The 22,287-nt window shown below is 48.1% G+C and overlaps 1 protein-coding gene across 1 annotated transcript in view; it reads right to left on the bottom strand.

Annotated features, from left to right (window-relative positions):
* Positions 1–22,287, bottom strand: part of LOC148345623 (uncharacterized) — a 41,795-nt gene that overhangs the window by 13,965 nt on the left and 5,543 nt on the right. Inside the window, exon 2 of the mRNA XM_088325879.1 lies at positions 289–449. Within this exon, the coding sequence (XP_088182005.1) occupies positions 289–449 (161 nt within the window). The remainder of the gene's footprint in view (positions 1–288; positions 450–22,287) is intronic.

Consider the following 22,287-nt stretch of genomic DNA (forward strand, 5'->3'; position numbering starts at 1 on the left):
AAAAGACCTCATAACAAGTGCTTAAAACGTTTTAATAACAGTAGGGGTACCAGGAGTAAATTTCAACTTACTTTCCGACAAAGTTAGAGGGAGAAGCCTCATTTAACACTACAAACTCATTTGGTTTTAACCAGGTCTCACAAGGGCCAACAAGTTTATGATTGTTTTCATTAATAAGGTCGTTGACAAGTAAAGCTTTGGAGGCTAGTGATCTAATATTCAGAAGGCCAAGCTTCAGCACTGTGGACTGAGCTGAGCACTTTCCCGAGTTTTGAACCTTATGGTTACCTTGGTGGTAACCTCCACAGGATTATACTGCCAGTCCTGCGTCTTGTGCTTTGCATGGCGGCAGATGCGGCCCGAATTCCATACCACAGGAATATTGTTGACAGGTGGAGTAGCAGGATGACTAGTGGTAGAAAATAATGTTATTTCTTCTCCCTCCTCACCTAACAAGGGAAAATCAGAGGTAAGAAGCACAGAAGAAGATGCTATTGAACACAGTACAGTTCAGGGTGTGTGGTGCAGGCAATGGAACGCTCTAAACTACAAAAACTATGTGAATCTAGCATAGCGCTAGTTAGCCCTAGCAATACAGACTCCACACCCGTGATCACAGGTTCACTCAGGTTCATCACCTGTGACCTGGCCTGCACTAGTGTACCCTGTCATGGAAGGCTTAAACAGTAATATATTTTTAGAAAGAGTGAGAGCACCTTCCCAGTTAGGGTGAAGGCCGTTTCTCCTAAGCAGGTCAGGTCGGCCCCAGAAAGCAGGCCAGTTATCCACATACCTAAATCCCTGCTGACAACAGAAACTTGCCAGCCACCGGTTTAGTGAGACTAGTCTGCTAAACCTCTCATCATTGCCTCTCGCAGGCAAGGGGCCAGAGACAATTACAGATGCAGAGTCATCTTTCTGGCGAGATTACAGGTCCTAGCAATATTTTCCTTTGTAATCTCAGATTGCCTCATTTTAGTATCATTAGAGCCGACGTGAATGACTATATCGGTGTAGCTAGCCCTGTCCTGGTGTCTAGATTTGCATGTCAGCTCCCTCAAATTAGCCTCAATGTCGGGTGCTCTGGCCCCAGATATACACATAATTGTGGCTGGGGTGCTAATCTTTATGTTACGGGTGATGGAGTCACCTATAACTAGGGTGCGGGCTCCAGTAGACCGGGGTGGAGTGGGACTAGCTAGGGGGCTGAACTTATTATGTGACTGGATTGGCTAACCTCGATTAGCATGCCGTTTAGGGCTAATGCTAACCGGACTAGCAGGTTCGCTACAACCCACGCTAGCAGTGGTGTCCGCGGCACCTAACATTTTCCTTTTAAACTGCTCTAGCTCAGGGACACGTCCCTCTAGAAGGGCTATTTTGTGTCTGTCTGTCCGTCAATCTTTGTATATGTCTGTCAATCTATGTGCCTGTCCATCCGTCCGTCCGTCTGTCCGTCTGTCCATCTGTCTTTCTATCTGTCTGTCTTTCTATCTGTCTGTCTATCAGCCAGCCAGCCAGCCAGCCAGCCAGCCAGTCTATCCATCTATCTACATACACATATGGAGCACTTATAAACTTAAATAAAATATTTTACCTCAAAAGTGCTAAATGTTGGTCTTTTTGGTCAAATATTTTTTCAGTACAAATTGCTTGGACAAAAAAAAAAGGGAACATTTTGGACGGAACTCAGAAATGGAAAGGGAAATCTTTGTGTCATTTTAAGCCCGAGACAAAATGATTGCGGAGTGTCTTTGCTGTGATAGTGTGATTCTTAGCTCCTACAGTTTTTTTAAACTATTTTAGGGGATTGGCCTAAATGTGAGCGTATATCAGACCTGGGCACTCCGGTCCTGGAGGGGCATACGTCCTGCCAGATTTTGAAGTTTGCTCTTCTTTAACTCAGGTGATACAAATTATAACCTCGTTAGCAAGCTAGCAAGTGCTCGTTAACGATACTGGTGATTGGAATCCCCTGTATTGGATCAGAGAAACCTCAAAAATCATGCAGAACATATGGCCCTCCAGGACCGGAGTGCCCAGGTCTGGCGTACATTGACGTTGGTGAATTTTTCATCTGCGTTAACAAACGCATTTTGTAGAATACGATCGCACTTTATTGTTTGAATAAACACGTTATATAGACTAGGATCTCCCAATTGTTATGATTAGCTCACTTTATTTTTTAAAATAGCGTATTATATAGAATACGATCGCTTTTGTCGGAAGTGTACATTTACAATTGTAACTTTTGCATCCGCGTTGACGGACGCAATTTGTAGAATACAATAGCGCTTTATTGTTTAAATAAACGCGTTATATTGACAAGGATCTCCCAATTGTTATAATTAGCTCGCTTTATTGTTTTAATAAGCGTTTTATATAGAATACGATCGCTTTTGTTGGAAGCGCAGCAGAATGCGCGTTCACGCGAAGGGGGGGAGGAATTTGCACAGGAGTCGGATTTGGGCACAACAACTGCCGCCTACTTAATGAGTGCCCTCCGGTGGCGTTTTTTCGGCAATGCAGCTACCATTGGAAATACATCCAGCAGTTGAAAATGAACGGAAGCCGATTTAATGACTGTCTCCAGTGGCGTTTTTGCGGCAATGCAGCTACCATTGGAAATACAATGAGCCGTTGGATATGAACAGCCACCGATTTAATGAGTGCCCTCCGGTGGCGTTTTTGGGAGAATGCAACTACCATTGGAAATACTTCGTGCCGTTGGAAATGAACCGCCGCCGATTTAATGAGTGCTCTCCGGTGGCGTTTTGGGGGCAATGAAGCCACCATTGGAAATATGTCAAGCTGTTCGAAATGAACAGCCGCCGATTTAATGAGTGCCCTCCGGTGGCGTTCTTGCGGCAATTTAGCTACCATTGGAAATACATCGAGCTGTTCGAAATGAACAGCCCCCGATTTAATGAGTGCCCTCCGGTGGCGTTCATGCGGCAATGCACTTACCATTGGAAATACATCGAGCCGTTGGAAATGAACGGCCGCCGATTTAATGAGTGCCCACCGGTGGCGTTTTTGCGGCAATTAAGTCACCATTGGAAATACGTCAAGCTGTTCGAAATGAACAGCTGCCGATTTAATGAGTTCCCTCCGGTGGCGTTTTTGCGGCAATGCAGCTACCATTGGAAATACATCCAGCCGTTGAAAATGAACGGAAGCCGATTTAATGACTGTCTCCGGTGGCGTTTTTGCGGCAATGCAGCTACCATTGGAAATACAATGAGCCGTTGGATATGAACAGCCACCGATTTAATGAATGCCCTCCGGTGGCGTCTTTGGGGCAATGCAACTACCATTGGAAATACTTCGTGCCGTTGGAAATGAACGGCCGCCGAATAAATGTGTGCCCTCGGTGGCGTTTTTGAGGAAATGCAGCTACCAATGGAAATACAATGAGCTGTTGGAAATGAACGTCCGCCGATTTAATGAAATCCCTCCGGTGGCGTTTTTGGGGCAATGAAGCCACCATTGGAAATACGTCAAGCTGTTCGAAATGAACAGCCGCCGATTTAATGAGTGCCCTCCGGTGGCATTCTTGCAGCAATGCACTTAGCATTGGAAATACATCGAGCCGTTGGAAATGAATAGCCGCCGATTTAATGAGATCCCTCCGGTCGCTTTTTGCGGCAATGCAACAACCATTGGAAATACATCAAGCTGTTGGAAATGAACGGCAGCCGATTTAATGAATGTCTCCGCTTGCGTTTTTGCAGCAATGCAGCTACCATTGGAAATACAATGAATCATTGGAAATGAACGGTCACCAATTTAATGAGTTCCCTCCAGTAGCGTTTTTGGGGCAATGCAGCACCCATTGGAACTACATCGAGCCGTTGGAAATGAACGGCAGCCGATTTAATGAGTGTCTCCGGTTGCGTTTTTGCAGCAATGCAGCTACCATTGGAAATACAATGAGCAGTTGGAAATGAACGGCCGCCTATTTAATGAATGCCCTCGATGGCGTTTTTGCAGCAAGGCAGCTACCATTGGAAATACATCCGCCCATTGGAAATGAACAGCCGCCGATTTAATGAGTACCCTCCGGTGGCGTTTTTGCAGCAATGCAGCTACCATTGGAAATACATCAAGCCGTTCGAAATGAACAGCCGCAGATTTAATGAGCGCCCAGGTGGCGTATTTGCGGCAATGCAACTACCATTGGAACTACATCCAGCCGTTGGAAATGAACGGCCGCCGATTAAAAGGTGTGCCCTCCAGTGGCATTTTTGCGGCAATGCAGCTACCGTTGGAAATACATCCAGCCATTCGAAATGAACGGCCGCTGATTTAATGAGTGCCCTCCGGTGGCGTTTTTGCGGCAATGCAGCTAAAATACATCCAGCTGTTCGAAATGAACAGCCGCCGATTTAATGAGTGCCCTCCGGTGGCATTCTTGCAGCAATGCACTTAGCATTGGAAATACATCGAGCCGTTGGAAATGAACGGCCGCCGATTTAATGAGATCCCTCCGGTCGCTTTTTGCGGCAATGCAACTACCATTGGAAATAGAATAGAATAGAATAGAACATACCTTTATTGTCATTGCTACAAATGGGCTAACAAATACATCAAGCTGTTGGAAATGAACAGCAGCCGATTTAATGAGTGTCTCCGGTTGCGTTTTTGCAGCAATGCAGCTACCATTGGAAATACAATGAGTCATTGGAAATGAACGGTCGCCAATTTAACGAGTTCCCTCCAGTGGCGTTTTTGGGGCAATGCAGCACCCATTGGAACTACATCGAGCCGTTGGAAATGAACGGCAGCCGATTTAATGAGTGTCTCCGGTTGCGTGTTTGCAGCAATGCAGCTACCATTGGAAATACAATGAGAAGTTGGAAATGAACGGCCGCCTATTTAATGAATGCCCTCGATGGCGTTTTTGCAGCAAGGCAGCTACCATTGGAAATACATCCGCCCATTGGAAATGAACAGCCGCCGATTTAATGAGTACCCTCCGGTGGCGTTTTTGCAGCAATGCAGCTACCATTGGAAATACATCAAGCCGTTCGAAATGAACAGCGCCCAGGTGGCGTTTTTGCGGCAATGCAACTACCATTGGAAATACATCCAGCCGTTGGAAATGAACGGCAACCGATTTAATGTGTCCCCTCAGTTGGCGTTTTTGTGGCAATGCATCTACCATTGGAAAGACATTGAGCCGTTGGAAATTAACGGCCACCGATTTAATGAGTGCCCTCCGGTGGCATTTTTGCGGCAATGCAGCTACCATTGGAAATACATCCAGCCGTTGGAAATGAACAGCCGCCGATTTAATGAGTGCCCTCCGGTGGCATTTTTGCGGTGTTGTGGAAAATAGACTTGCATTTGTAGAATAGAGTTGCTTACATTTAGAAATGTAGAAAGACTTGCTTACATTGCTTACAGTAGTGAGGGAATGTTGACATCATTCGAGAAGATCCTTGGCAAGACAGTTGAGTTTCCCTAAAAGGGCATGAGACCTGCAAGGCCCTTCTTCAAGGACTCTCTGAGCAAACTGAGGCGAACAACATGTCCTAATAAGGGTACGACAGCATCTTCCTTGTTGATTACTGAGGACTAGGGCCGCTTATGGGTTGTACTCAAACTGAAGCTATAAAAGCATTGTTATGTCTGGAGTTCTCTGAGTTCTTTTGGGATGACGAAATAAAAGGCTCCCCCTCATGGCTGGTTTCCGATGTACTTAATTCAATCACGAAAGAAGACTTAAAAGATTATCGAACCTACATTTTCTCCTACAGCGGCAATGAAGCTAGCATTGGTAATACATCCAGCCGTTCGAAATGAACGGCTGCCGATTTAACGAATGCCCTCCGGTGGCGTTTTTGCGGCAATGCAGCTACCATTGGAAATACATCCAGCCGTTCGAAATGAATGGCCGCTGACTTAAAGAGTGCCCTCCAGTGGCGTTGTTGGGGCAATGCAGCTACCATTGAAAATACATTGAGCCGTTGGAAATGAACGGCCACCGATTTAATGAGTTCCCTCCGGTGGCGTTTTTGCGGCAATGCAGCTACCCATCGGAAATACATTGAATTGTTGGAAATGAACGCCTGCCAATTCAATGAGTGCCCTCCGGTGGCGTTTTTGCGGCAATTCAGCCAGCATTGGAAATACATCGAGCCATTCAAAATGAAGGGCCGCCGATTTAATGACTGCCCCCCGGTGGCGTTTTAGCGGCAATGCAGCTACCATTGGAAATACATCGAACCTTTGGAAATGAAAGGCGGCCGATTTAATGAGTCCCCTCTGGTGGCGTTTTTGCGGCAATGCAGCTACCATTGGAAAAACATTGAGCCGTTGGAAATGAACGGCCGCCAATTTAATGAATGCCCTCGGTGGCGTTTTTGCGGGAATGCAGCTAACATTGGAAATACATTCAGCCGTTGGAAATGAAGGCCCACCGATTTAATGAGAACCCTCCGGTGGCGTTTTTGCGGCAATGCAGCTACCATTGAAAATACATCCAGCCAATCGAAATGAACGCCTGCCGATTTAATGAATGCCCTTCGGTGGCGTTTTTGCCGCAATGCATCTACCATTGGAAATACATCCAGCTGTTCGAAATGAATGGCCGCTGACTTAAAGAGTGCCCTCCGGTGGCGTTGTTGGGGCAATGCAGCTACCATTGGAAATACATCCAGCCGTTCGAAATGAATGGCCGCTGACTTAAAGAGTGCCCTCCAGTGGCGTTGTTGGGGAAATGCAGCTACCATTGAAAATACATTGAGCCGTTGGAAATGAACGGCCGCCAATTTAATGAGTTCCCTCCGGTGGCGTTTTTGCGGCAATGCTGCTACGATTGGGAATACATTGAATTGTTGGAAATGAACGCCTGCCAATTCAATGAGTGCCCTCGGTGGCGTTTTTGCAGCAATTCAGCCACCATAGGAAATATATCCAGCCATTCAAAATGAACGGCCGCCAATTTAATGAGTGCCCCTCGGTGGCGTTTTTTGCGGCAATGCAGCTACCGTTGGAAACACATTGAGCCGTTGGAAATGAACGGCTGCCAATTTAGAAATGCCCTTGGTGGCGTTTTTGCGGCAATGCAGCTAACATTGGAAATACATTCAGCCGTTGGAAATGAACGGCCACCGATTTATGAGTGCCCTCCGGTGGCGTTTTTGCGGCAATGCAGCTAGCATTGGAAATCCATCCAGCCGTTCGAAATGAACGGCCGCCGATTTAATGAGAACCCTCCGGTGGCGTTTTTGCGGCAATGCAGCTACCATTGAAAATACATCCAGCCGTTCGAAATGAATGGCATCTGACCTAAAGAGTGCCCTCCGGTGGCATTGTTGGGGCAATGCAGCTACCATTGAAAATACATTGAGCCGTTGGTAATGAACAGCCGCCGATTTAATGAGTGCACTCAGTTGGGGATTTTCGGCACTGCAACTGCCATTGGAAATACATTGAGCCGTTGGAAATTAACGGCCACCGATTTAATGAATGCCCTCCGGTGGCATTTTTGCAGCAATGCAGCTACCATTGGAAATACATCCAGCCGTTTGAAACCGAACAGCCGCCTATTTAATGAGTGCCCTCCGATGGCGTTTTTGCGGCAATACAGCTACCATTGGAAATACATCCAGCTGTTGGAAATTAACGGCCGACGATTTAATGAGTGCCCTCCGGTGGCGTTTTTGCGGCAATGAAGCTACCATTAAAAAATACATTGAGCCGTTGGAAATGAACGGCCGCCGACTTATGAGCTCCCTCAGGTGGCGTTTTAGCGGCAATGCAGCTACCATTGGAAAAACATCCAGCCATTCGAAATGAAGGGCCACCGATTTAATGAGTTCCCTCAGTTGGCGTTTTTGCGGCAATGCAGCTACCATTGGAAATACATTCAGCCGTTGGAAATTAACGGCCACCGATTTAATGAGTTCCCTCCGGTGGCGTTTTTGCGGCAATGCAGCTACCATTGGAAGTACATCCCGCCGCTCAAAATGATCGCCCGCCGATTTAATGAGTGCCCTCCGGTGGCGTTTTGCGGCAATGCAGCTACCATCGGAAATACATCCTGCCGTTGGAAGTGAACAACCGCTGATTTAATGAGTGCCCTTAGGTGGTGTTTTTGCGGCAATGCAGCTACGACTGGAAGTACATCCCGCCGTTCGAAATGAACAACCGCCGATTTAATGAGTGCAATCCGGTGGCGTTTTGCGGCATTGCAGCTACCATTGGAATTGCATCCAGCCATTGGAAATGAACAACCTCAAATTTAATGAGTGCCCTCCGGTGGCATTTTGCGGCAATGCAGCTACCAACTGAAATACATCCAGCCGTTCGAAATGAACGGCAGCCAATTGAATGAGTGCCCCCCGGTGGCGTTTTTGTGGCAATGCAGCTACCATTGGAAATTCATTGAGTCGTTGGAAATAAACGGCCGCCGATTTAATGAGTTCCCTCCGGTGGCGTTTTTGCGGCAATGCAGATACCATTGGAAATACATTGAATTGTTGGAAATGAACGCCTGCCTATTTAATGAGTGCCCTCGGTGGCGTTTTTGCGGCAATTCAGCCACCATTGGAAATACATTGAGCCGCTCTAAATGAACGGCGACCGATTTAATGAGTGCCCTCAGGTGGCGTCTTTGCGGCAATGCAGCTACCATTGGAAACACATTGAGCCGTTCTAAATGAACGGCGACCGATTTAATGAGTGCCCTCGGGTGGCGTCTTTGCGGCAATGCAGCTACCATTGGAAATACATCAGGCCATTCGAAATGAACGGCCGCCAATTTAATGAGTGCCCTCGGTTTGCGTTTTTGCGGCAATGCAGCTACCATTGGATATACATTGAGCTGTTGGAAATTAACGGCCACCGATTTAATGAATGCCCTCCGGTGGCGTTTTTGCGGCAATGCAGCTACCATTGGAAGTACATCCCGCCGCTCGAAATGATCGCCCGCCGATTTAATGAGTGCCCTCCGGTGGCGTTTTTGCGGCAATGCAGCTACCATTGGAAATAGATCCTGCCGTTGGAAATAAACAACCGCCGATTTAATGAGTGCCCTTAGGTGGCGTTTTTGCGGCTATGCAGCTACCATTGGAAGTACATCCCGCCGTTCGAAATGAACAACCGCCGATTTAATGAGTGCAATCCGGTGGCGTTTTGCAGCAATGCAGCTACCATTGGAATTGCATCCAGCCATTGGAAATGAACAACCTCCAATTTAATGAGTGCCCTCCGGTGGCATTTTGCGGCAATGCAGCTACCAACTGAAATACATCCAGCCGTTCGAAATGAACGGCAGCCAATTGAATGAGTGCCCCCCGGTGGCGTTTTTGTGGCAATGCAGCTACCATTGGAAATACATTGAGTCGTTGGAAATGACCGGCCGCCGATTTAATGAGTTCCCTCCGGTGGCGTTTTTGCGGCAATGCAGATACCATTGGAAAAACATTGAATTGTTGAAATGAACGCCTGCCTATTTAATGAGTGCCCTCGGTGGCGTTTTTGCGGCAATTATGCCACCATTGGAAATACATCCAGCCATTCAAAATAAACGGCCGCCAATTTAATGAGTGCCCTCAGTTTGCGTTTTTGCAGCAATGCAGCTACCATTGGAAATACATTGAGCCGTTGGAAATTACCGGCCACCGATTTAATGAGTGCCCTCCGGTGAAGTTTTTGCGGCAATGCAGCTACCATTGGAAGTACATCCCGCCGCTTGAAATGAACGCCCGCCGATTTAATGAGCTCCCTCTGGTGGCGTTTTGGCGGCAATGCAGCTACCATTGGAAGTACATCCCGCCGTTCGAAATGAACAACCACCGATTTAATGAGTGCCCTCCGGTGGCATTAAGCGGCAATGCAGCTACCAACTGAAATACCTCCAGCCGTTTAAATGAACGGCAGCCAATTGAATGAGAGCCCCCTGGTGGCATTTTTGTGGCAATGCAGCTACCATTGGAAACACATTGAGCCGTTCGAAAAGAAAGGCGACCGATTTAATGAGTGCCCTCAGGTGGCGTCTTTGCGGCAATGCAGCTACCATGGAAATACATCCAGCCATTCGAAATGAACGGCCACCAATTTAATGAGTGCCCTCAGTTTGCGTTTCTGCGGCAATGCAGCTACCCTTGGAAATACATTGAGCCGTTGGAAATCAACGGCCACCGATTTAATGAGTGCCCTCCGGTGGCGTTTTTGCGGCAATGCAGCTACCATTGGAAGTACATCCCGCCGCTTGAAATGAATGCCCGCCGATTTAATGAGTGCCCTCCGGTGGCGTTTTTGCGGCAATGCAGCTACCATTGGAAGTACATCCCGCCGTTCGAAATGAACAACCGCCGATTTAATGAGTGCCCTCCGGTGGCATTATGCGGCAATGCAGCTACCAACTGAAATACCTCCAGCCGTTCGGAATGAACGGCAGCCAATTGAATGAGTGCCCCCTGGTGGCATTTTTGTGGCAATGCAGTTACCATTGGAAATACATTGAGCCGTTGGAAATGAACGCCCACCGATTTAATGACTGCTCTCTGGTGGCGTTTTTGCGGCAATGCAGCTACCATTGGAAATACATCCAGCCATTGGAAATGAACAACCTCCAATTTAATGAGTGCCCTCCGGTGGCATTTTGCGGCAATGCAGCTACCAACTGAAATACATCCAGCCGTTCGAAATGAACGGCAGCCAATTGAATGAGTGCCCCCCGGTGGCGTTTTTGTGGCAATGCAACTACCATTGGAAATACATTGAGTCGTTGGAAATGACCGGCCGCCGATTTAATGAGTTCCCTCCGGTGGCGTTTTTGCGGCAATGCAGATACCATTGGAAATACATTGAATTGTTGGAAATGAACGCCTGCCTATTTAATGAGTGCCCTCAGTGGCGTTTTTGCGGCAATTCAGCCACCATTGGAAATACATCCAGCCATTCAAAATAAACGGCCGCCGATTTAATGAGTGTCCCCCGGTGGCGTCTTTGCGGCAATGCAGCTACCATTGGAAATACATCCAGCCATTCGAAATGAACGGCCGCCAATTTAATGAGTGCCCTCAGTTTGCGTTTTTGCAGCAATGCAGCTACCATTGGAAATACATTGAGCCGTTGGAAATTACCGGCCACCGATTTAATGAGTGCCCTCCGGTGAAGTTTTTGCGGCAATGCAGCTACCATTGGAAGTACATCCCGCTGCTTGAAATGAACGCCCGCCGATTTAATGAGTGCCCTCCGGTGGCGTTTTTGCGGCAATGCAGCTACCATTGGAAGTACATCCCGCCGTTCGAAATGAACAACCGCCGATTTAATGAGTGCCCTCCGGTGGCATTAAGCGGCAATGCAGCTATCAACTGAAATACCTCCAGCCGTTTAAATGAACGGCAGCCAATTGAATGAGAGCCCCCTGGTGGCATTTTTGTGGCAATGCAGCTACCATTGGAAACACATTGAGCCGTTCGAAAAGAAAGGCGACCGATTTAATGAGTGCCCTCAGGTGGCGTCTTTGCGGCAATGCAGCTACCATGGAAATACATCCAGCCATTCGAAATGAACGGCCACCAATTTAATGAGTGCCCTCAGTTTGCGTTTTTGCGGCAATGCAGCTACCCTTGGAAATACATTGAGCCGTCGGAAATCAACGGCCACCGATTTAATGAGTGCCCTCCGGTGGCGTTTTTGCGGCAATGCAGCTACCATTGGAAGTACATCCCGCCGCTTGAAATGAACGCCCGCCGATTTAATGAGTGCCCTCCGGTGGCGTTTTTGCGGCAATGCAGCTACGATTGGAAGTACATCCAGCCGTTCGAAATGAACAACCGCCGATTTAATGAGTGCCCTCCGGTGGCATTATGCGGCAATGCAGCTACCAACTGAAATACCTCCAGCCGTTCGGAATGAACGGCAGCCAATTGAATGAGTGCCCCCTGGTGGCATTTTTGTGGCAATGCAGTTACCATTGGAAATACATTGAGCCGTTGGAAATGAACGCCCACCGATTTAATGACTGCTCTCTGGTGGCGTTTTTGCGGCAATGCAGCTACCATTGGAAATACATCCAGCCATTGGAAATGAACAACCTCCAATTTAATGAGTGCCCTCCGGTGGCATTTTGCGGCAATGCAGCTACCAACTGAAATACATCCAGCCGTTCGAAATGAACGGCAGCCAATTGAATGAGTGCCCCCCGGTGGCGTTTTTGTGGCAATGCAGCTACCATTGGAAATACATTGAGTCGTTGGAAATGACCGGCCGCCGATTTAATGAGTTCCCTCCGGTGGCGTTTTTGCGGCAATGCAGATACCATTGGAAATACATTGAATTGTTGGAAATGATCGCCTGCCTATTTAATGAGTGCCCTCAGTGGCGTTTTTGCGGCAATTCAGCCACCATTGGAAATACATCCAGCCATTCAAAATAAACGGCCGCCGATTTAATGAGTGTCCCCCGGTGGCGTCTTTGCGGCAATGCAGCTACCATTGGAAATACATCCAGCCATTCGAAATGAACGGCCGCCAATTTAATGAGTGCCCTCAGTTTGCGTTTTTTGCAGCAATGCAGCTACCATTGGAAATACATTGAGCCGTTGGAAATTACCGGCCACCGATTTAATGAGTGCCCTCCGGTGACGTTTTTTGCGGCAATGCAGCTACCATTGGAAGTACATCCCGCCGCTTGAAATGAACGCCCGCCGATTTAATGAGTGCCCTCCGGTGGCGTTTTTGCGGCAATGCAGCTACCATTGGAAGTACATCCTGCCGTTCGAAATGAACAACCGCCGATTTAATGAGTGCCCTCCGGTGGCATTAAGCGGCAATGCAGCTACCAACTGAAATACCTCCAGCCGTTTAAATGAACGGCAGCCAATTGAATGAGAGCCCCCTGGTGGCATTTTTGTGGCAATGCAGCTACCATTGGAAACACATTGAGCCGTTCGAAAAGAAAGGCGACCGATTTAATGAGTGCCCTCCGGTGAAGTTTTTGCGGCAATGCAGCTACCATTGGAAATACATCCCGCCGCTTGAAATGAACGCCCGCCGATTTAATGAGTGCCCTCCGGTGGCGTTTTTGCGGCAATGCAGCTAGCACTGGAAGTACATCACGCCGTTCGAAATGAACAACCGCCGATTTAATGAGTGCCCTCCGGTGGCATTAAGCGGCAATGCAGCTACCAACTGAAATACCTCGAGCCGTTCGAAATGAACGGCAGCCAATTGAATGAGAGCCCCCTGGTGGCATTTTTGTGGCAAAGCAGCTACCATTGGAAATACATTGAGCCGTTGGAAATGAACGCCCACCGATTTAATGAGTGCTCTCTGGTGGCGTTTTTGCGCTAATGCAGCTACCATTGGAAATACATCAAGCCGCTCGAAATGAATATAGCCGCTGACCTAAAGAGTGCCCTCCGGTGGCGTTGTTGGGGCAATGCTGCTACCATTGGAAATACATTGAGCCGTTGGAAATGAACGGCCGAGAATTTAATAGATGCCCTCGGTGGCGTTTTTGCGGCAATGCAGCTAACATTGGAAATACATTGAGCCGTTGGAAATGAACGGCCGCCAATTTAATAGATGCCCTCGGTGGCGTTTTTGCGGCAATGCAGCTAACATTGGAAATACATTCAGCTTTTGGAAATGAATGCCCACCAATTTAATGAGAACCCTCCGGTGGCGTTTTTGCGGCAATGCAGCTACCATTGGAAACACATCCAGCCATTCAAAATGAACTGCCGCCGATTTAATGAGTGCCCCCGGTGGCGTTTTTGCGGCAATGCAGCTACCATTGGAAATACATCCAGCCGTTTGAAATGAACGGCTGCCGATTTAATAGTGCCTCCGGTGGCATTTTTGCGGCAATGCAGCTACCATTGGAAATACATTGAGCCGTTGGAAATGAACGGCCGCCAATTTAATAGATAGATAGATAGATAGATACTTTGTTCATCCCCGAAGGGAAATTCACATTTAGATGCCCTCGGTGGCGTTTTTGCGGCAATGCAGCTAACATCGGAAATACATTCAGCTTTTGGAAATGAATGCCCACCGATTTAATGAGAACCCTCCGGTGGCGTTTTTGAGGCAATGCAGCTACCATTGGAAACACATCCAGCCATTGAAAATGAACTGCCGCCGATTTAATGAGAGCCCCCGGTGGCGTTTTTGCGGCAATGCAGCTACCATTGGAAATACATCCAGCCGTTTGAAATGAACGGCTGCCGATTTAATAGTGCCTCCGGTGGTGTTTTTGTTGCAATGCAGCTACCATTGGATATATATCGAGCCTTTGGAAATGAAAGGCGGCCGATTTAATAAGTGCCCTCCGGTGGCGTTTTTGTGGCAATGCAGCTACCATTGGAAATACATTGAGCCGTTGGAAATGAACGGCCGCCGAATTAATGAGTGCCCCCCGGTGGCCGTGTTGCGGCAATGCAGCTATCATTGGAAACACATTGAGCCGTTGGAAATCAATGACAGCCAATTAAATAAATGCCCTCCGGTGGCATTTTGCGGCAATGCAGCTACCAACTGATATACCTCCAGCCGTTCGAAATGAACGGCAGCCAATTGAATGAGTGCCCCCCGGTGAAGTTTTTGTGGCAATGCAGCTACCATTGGAAATACATTGAACCGTTGGAAATGAACGCCCACTGATTTAATGAGTGCTCTCGGTGGCATTTTTGCAGCAATGCAGCTACCATTGGAAATACATCTAGCCGTTTGAAACCGAACAGCCGCCTATTTAATGAGTGCCCTCCGATGGCGTTTTTGAGGCAATGCAGCTACCATTGAAAATACATTGACCCGTAGGAAATGAACGTCTGCCGACTTATGAGCTCCCTCAGGTGGCGTTTTTGCGGCAATGTAGCTACCATCTGAAATACATCCAGCCATTCGAAATGAACGTCTGCCGATTTAATGAGTTCCCTCAGTTGGCGTTTTTGGGGCAATGCAGCTACCATTGGAAATACATTGAGCCGTTGGAAATGAACGGCTGCCGATTTAATGACTGCCCTCCATTGGCGTTTTTGCGGCAATGCAGCTACCATTGGAAATACATCCAGCCGTTTGAAATGAACGGCTGCCGATTTAATAGTGCCTCCGGTGGTGTTTTTGTTGCAATGCAGCTACCATTGGAAATATATCGAGCCTTTGGAAATGAAGGGCGGCCGATTTAATAAGTGCCCTCCGGTGGCGTTTTTGTGGCAATGCAGCTACCATTGGAAATACATTGAGCCGTTGGAAATGAACGGCCGCCGATTTAATGAGTGCCCCCCGGTGGCCTTGTTGCGGCAATGCAGCTATCATTGGAAACACATTGAGCCGTTGGAAATCAATGACAGCCAATTAAATAAATGCCCTCCGTTGCGTTTTTGCGGCAATGCAGCTACCATTGGAAATACATCCAGCCGCTGGAAATGAACAACCGACAATTTAATGAGTGCCCTCAGGTGGCGTTTTTGCGGCAATGCAGCTACCATTGGAAGTACATCCCGCCGTTCGAAATGAACAACCGCCGATTTAATGAGTGCCCTCCGGTGGCATTTTGCGGCAATGAAGCTACCAACTGATATACCTCCAGCCGTTCGAAATGAACGGCAGCCAATTGAATGAGTGCCCCCCGGTGAAGTTTTTGTGGCAATGCAGCTACCATTGGAAATACATTGAACTGTTGGAAATGAACGCCCACTGATTTAATGAGTGCTCTCCGGTGGCATTTTTGCAGCAATGCAGCTACCATTGGAAATACATCCAGCCGTTTGAAACCGAACAGCCGCCTATTTAATGAGTGCCCTCCGATGGCGTTTTTGAGGCAATGCAGCTACCATTGAAAATACATTGAGCCGTAGGAAATGAACGTCTGCCGACTTATGAGCTCCCTCAGGTGGCGTTTTTGCGGCAATGTAGCTACCATCTGAAATACATCCAGCCATTCGAAATGAACGTCTGCCGATTTAATGAGTTCCCTCAGTTGGCGTTTTTGGGGCAATGCAGCAACCATTGGAAATACATTGAGCCGTTGGAAATGAACGGCTGCCGATTTAATGACTGCCCTCCATTGGCGTTTTTGCGGCAATGCAGCTACCATTGGAAATACATCCTGCCGTTGGAAATGAACAACCGCCGATTTAATGAGTGCCCTTAGGTGGCGTTTTTGCGGCAATGCAGCTACGTTTGGAAACACATTGAGCCGTTCGAAAAGAACGGCGACCGATTTAATGAGTGCCCTCAGGTGGCGTCTTTGCGGCAATGCAGCTACCGTTGGAAATACATTGAGTCGTTGGAAATGACCGGCCGCCGATTTAATGAGTTCCCTCCGGTGGCGTTTTTGCGGCAATGCAGATACCATTGGAAATACATTGAATTGTTGGAAATGAACGCCTGCCTATTTAATGAGTGCCCTCGGTGGTGTCTTTGCGGCAATGCAGCTACCATGGAAATACATCCAGCCATTCGAAATGAACGGCCACCAATTTAATGAGTGCCCTCAATTTGCGTTTTTGCGGCAATGCAGCTACCATTGGAAATACATTGAGCCGTTGGAAATTAACGGCCACCGATTTAATGAGTGCCCTCCGGTGGCGTTTTTGCGGCAATGCAGCTACCATTGGAAGTACATCCCGCCGCTTGAAATGAACGCCCGCCGATTTAATGAGTGCCCTCCCGTGGCGTTTTTGCGGCAATGCAGCTATAGCAGCTCAGTAGCCTAGATGGTAAGGCGCCCGCTTTGAGACTGGGAGGTCGGTGGTTCGCGCCCCGGCCGAGTCATTCCTAAGACTTAAAAAGTGGTCGGCGGCGCCCTCTGTTGGCTGCGGCTGCATCGGCTCGCTACAACGGGTCAGGTGCAATCGACATTTCGTTCTGTGTACATTGTTACACAGAATGACAATACAAGGAAATTATTATTATTATTATTATTGTTGGAAGTACATCCCGCCGTTCGAAATGAACAACCGCCGATTTAATGAGTGCCCTCCGGTGGCATTATGCGGCAATGCAGCTACCAACTGAAATACCTCCAGCCGTTCGGAATGAACGGCCGCCAATTTAATGAGTGCCCTCCGGTTGCGTTTTTGCGGCAATTCAGCTACCATTGGAAATACATCCAGCCGTCGGAAATGAACAACCGTCGATTTAATGAGTACCCTCAGGTGGCGTTTTTGCGGCAATGCAGCTACCATTGGAAATACATCCAGCCGTTGGAAATGAACAACCGCCAATTTAATGAGTGCCCTCAGGTGGCGTTTTTGCGGCAATGCAGCTACCATTGGAAATACATTGAGCCGTTGGAAATGAACGGCCGCCGATTTAATGAGTGCCCCCCGGTGGCCTTGTTGCGGCAATGCAGCTATCATTGGAAACACATTGAGCCGTTGGAAATCAATGACAGCCAATTAAATAAATGCCCTCCGTTGCGTTTTTGCTGCAATGCAGCTACCATTGGAAATACATCCAGCCTTTCGAAATGAACGGCCGCAAATTTAATGAGTGCCCTCCGGTTGCGTTTTTGCGGCAATTCAGCTACCATTGGAAATACATCCAGCCGTCGGAAATGAACAACCGTCGATTTAATGAGTACCCTCAGGTGGCGTTTTTGCGGCAATGCAGCTACCATTGGAAATACATCCAGCCGTTGGAAATGAACAACCGCCAATTTAATGAGTGCCCTCAGGTGGCGTTTTTGCGGCAATGCAGCTACCATTGGAAGTACATCCCGCCGTTCGAAATGAACAACCGCCGATTTAAGAGTGCCCTCCGGTGGCATTTTGCGGCAATGCAGCTAACAACTGATATACCTCCAGCCGTTCGAAATGAACGGCAGCCAATTGAATGAGTGCCCCCCGGTGAAGTTTTTGTGGCAATGCAGCTACCATTGGAAATACATTGAACCGTTGGAAATGAACGCCCACTGATTTAATGAGTGCTCTCCGGTGGCATTTTTGCAGCAATGCAGCTACCATTGGAAATACATCCAGCCGTTTGAAACCGAACAGCCGCCTATTTAATGAGTGCCCTCCGATGGCGTTTTTGCGGCGATGCAGCTACCATTGAAAATACATTGAGCCGTAGGAAATGAACGTCTGCCGACTTATTAGCTCCCTCAGGTGGCGTTTTTGCGGCAATGTAGCTACCATCTGAAATACATCCAGCCATTCAAAATGACCGGCCGCCGATTTAATGAGTTCCCTCCGGTGGCGTTTTTGCGGCAATGCAGATACCATTGGAAATACATTGAATTGTTGGAAATGAACGCCTGCCTATTTAATGAGTGCCCCTGGTGGCGTTTTTGCGGCAATTCAGCCACCATTGGAAATACATCCAGCCATTCAAAATAAACGGCCGCCGATTTAATGAGTGCCCCCCGGTGGCGTTGTTGCGGCAATGCAGCTACCATTGGAAACACATTGAGCCGTTCGAAAAGAATGGCGACCGATTTAATGAGTGCCCTCAGGTGGCGTCTTTGCGGCAATGCAGCTACCATTGGAAATACATCCAGCCATTCGAAATGAACGGCCGCCAATTTAATGAGTGCCCTCAGTTTGCGTTTTTGCGGCAATGCAGCTACCATTGGAAATACATTGAGCCGTTGGAAATTAACGGCCACCGATTTAATGAGTGCCCTCCGGTGAAGTTTTTGCGGCAATGCAGCTACCATTGGAAGTACATCCCGCCGCTTGAAATGAACGCCCGCCGATTTAATGAGTGCCCTCCGGTGGCGTTTTTGCGGCAATGCAGCTACCATTGGAAGTACATCCCGCCGTTCGAAATGAACAACCGCCGATTTAATGAGTGCCCTCCGGTGGCATTAAGCGGCAATGCAGCTACCAACTGAAATACCTCCAGCCGTTCGAAATGAACGGCAGCCAATTGAATGAGAGCCCCCTGGTGGCATTTTTGTGGCAATGCAGCTACCATTGGAAATACATTGAGCCGTTGGAAATGAACGCCCACCGATTTAATGAGTGCTCTCTGGTGGCGTTTTTGCGCTAATGCAGCTACCATTTGAAATACATTCAGCCATTCGAAATGAACGGCTGCCGATTTAATGATTAATCTCCGGTGGTGTTTTTGCGGCAATGCAGCTACCATTGGAAATACATCCAGCCGCTCGAAATGAATAGCCGCTGACCTAAAGAGTGCCCTCCGGTGGCGTTGTTGGGGCAATGCTGCTACCATTGGAAATATATCTAACCTTTGGAAATGAAAGGCGGCCGATTTAATCAGTGCCCTCCGGTGGCATTTTTGCGGCAATGCAGCTACCATTGGAAATACATTGAGCCGTTGGAAATGAACGGCCGCCAATTTAATAGATGCCCTCGGTGGCGTTTTTGCGGCAATGCAGCTAACATCGGAAATACATTCAGCTTTTGGAAATGAATGCCCACCGATTTAATGAGAACCCTCCGGTGGCGTTTTTGAGGCAATGCAGCTACCATTGGAAACACATCCAGCCATTGAAAATGAACTGCCGCCGATTTAATGAGAGCCCCCGGTGGCGTTTTTGCAGCAATGCAGCTACCATTGGAAATACATCCAGCCGTTTGAAATGAACGGCTGCCGATTTAATAGTGCCTCCGGTGGTGTTTTTGTTGCAATGCAGCTACCATTGGATATATATCGAGCCTTTGGAAATGAAAGGCGGCCGATTTAATAAGTGCCCTCCGGTGGCGTTTTTGTGGCAATGCAGCTACCATTGGAAATACATTGAGCCGTTGGAAATGAACGGCCGCCGATTTAATGAGTGCCCCCCGGTGGCCTTGTTGCGGCAATGCAGCTATCATTGGAAACACATTGAGCCGTTGGAAATCAATGACAGCCAATTAAATAAATGCCCTCCGGTGGCATTTTGCGGCAATGCAGCTACCAACTGATATACCTCCAGCCGTTCGAAATGAACGGCAGCCAATTGAATGAGTGCCCCCCGGTGAAGTTTTTGTGGCAATGCAGCTACCGTTGGAAATACATTGAACCGTTGGAAATGAACGCCCACTGATTTAATGAGTGCTCTCGGTGGCATTTTTGCAGCAATGCAGCTACCATTGGAAATACATCTAGCCGTTTGAAACCGAACAGCCGCCTATTTAATGAGTGCCCTCCGATGGCGTTTTTGAGGCAATGCAGCTACCATTGAAAATACATTGACCCGTAGGAAATGAACGTCTGCCGACTTATGAGCTCCCTCAGGTGGCGTTTTTGCGGCAATGTAGCTACCATCTGAAATACATCCAGCCATTCGAAATGAACGTCTGCCGATTTAATGAGTTCCCTCAGTTGGCGTTTTTGGGGCAATGCAGCTACCATTGGAAATACATTGAGCCGTTGGAAATGAACGGCTGCCGATTTAATGACTGCCCTCCATTGGCGTTTTTGCGGCAATGCAGCTACCATTGGAAATACATCCAGCCGTTTGAAATGAACGTCTGCCGATTTAATAGTGCCTCCGGTGGTGTTTTTGTTGCAATGCAGCTACCATTGGAAATATATCGAGCCTTTGGAAATGAAGGGCGGCCGATTTAATAAGTGCCCTCCGGTGGCGTTTTTGTGGCAATGCAGCTACCATTGGAAATACATTGAGCCGTTGGAAATGAACGGCCGCCGATTTAATGAGTGCCCCCCGGTGGCCTTGTTGCGGCAATGCAGCTATCATTGGAAACACATTGAGCCGTTGGAAATCAATGACAGCCAATTAAATAAATGCCCTCCGTTGCGTTTTTGCGGCAATGCAGCTACCATTGGAAATACATCCAGCCGCTGGAAATGAACAACCGACAATTTAATGAGTGCCCTCAGGTGGCGTTTTTGCGGCAATGCAGCTACCATTGGAAGTACATCCCGCCGTTCGAAATGAACAACCGCCGATTTAATGAGTGCCCTCCGGTGGCATTTTGCGGCAATGAAGCTACCAACTGATATACCTCCAGCCGTTCGAAATGAACGGCAGCCAATTGAATGAGTGCCCCCCGGTGAAGTTTTTGTGGCAATGCAGCTACCAATGGAAATACATTGAACTGTTGGAAATGAACGCCCACTGATTTAATGAGTGCTCTCCGGTGGCATTTTTGCAGCAATGCAGCTACCATTGGAAATACATCCAGCCGTTTGAAACCGAACAGCCGCCTATTTAATGAGTGCCCTCCGATGGCGTTTTTGAGGCAATGCAGCTACCATTGAAAATACATTGAGCCGTAGGAAATGAACATCTGCCGACTTATGAGCTCCCTCAGGTGGCGTTTTTGCGGCAATGTAGCTACCATCTGAAATACATCCAGCCATTCGAAATGAACGTCTGCCGATTTAATGAGTTCCCTCAGTTGGCGTTTTTGGGGCAATGCAGCAACCATTGGAAATACATTGAGCCGTTGGAAATGAACGGCTGCCGATTTAATGACTGCCCTCCATTGGCGTTTTTGCGGCAATGCAGCTACCATTGGAAATACATCCTGCCGTTGGAAATGAACAACCGCCGATTTAATGAGTGCCCTTAGGTGGCGTTTTTGCGGCAATGCAGCTACGTTTGGAAACACATTGAGCCGTTCGAAAAGAACGGCGACCGATTTAATGAGTGCCCTCAGGTGGCGTCTTTGCGGCAATGCAGCTACCGTTGGAAATACATTGAGTCGTTGGAAATGACCGGCCGCCGATTTAATGAGTTCCCTCCGGTGGCGTTTTTGCGGCAATGCAGATACCATTGGAAATACATTGAATTGTTGGAAATGAACGCCTGCCTATTTAATGAGTGCCCTCGGTGGTGTCTTTGCGGCAATGCAGCTACCATGGAAATACATCCAGCCATTCGAAATGAACGGCCACCAATTTAATGAGTGCCCTCAATTTGCGTTTTTGCGGCAATGCAGCTACCATTGGAAATACATTGAGCCGTTGGAAATTAACGGCCACCGATTTAATGAGTGCCCTCCGGTGGCGTTTTTGCGGCAATGCAGCTACCATTGGAAGTACATCCCGCCGCTTGAAATGAACGCCCGCCGATTTAATGAGTGCCCTCCCGTGGCGTTTTTGCGGCAATGCAGCTATACCAGCTCAGTAGCCTAGATGGTAAGGCGCCCGCTTTGAGACTGGGAGGTCGGTGGTTCGCGCCCCGGCCGAGTCATTCCTAAGACTTAAAAAGTGGTCGGCGGCGCCCTCTGTTGGCTGCGGCTGCATCGGCTCGCTACAACGGGTCAGGTGCAATCGACATTTCGTTCTGTGTACATTGTTACACAGAATGACAATACAAGGAAATTATTATTATTATTATTATTATTGGAAGTACATCCCGCCGTTCGAAATGAACAACCGCCGATTTAATGAGTGC

This window comes from Urocampus carinirostris, unplaced genomic scaffold (genome assembly GCF_059441175.1).
Source record: "Urocampus carinirostris isolate Australia breed hairy pipefish unplaced genomic scaffold, RoL_Ucar_1.0 HiC_scaffold_39, whole genome shotgun sequence".
NCBI lineage: Eukaryota > Metazoa > Chordata > Actinopteri > Syngnathiformes > Syngnathidae > Urocampus > Urocampus carinirostris.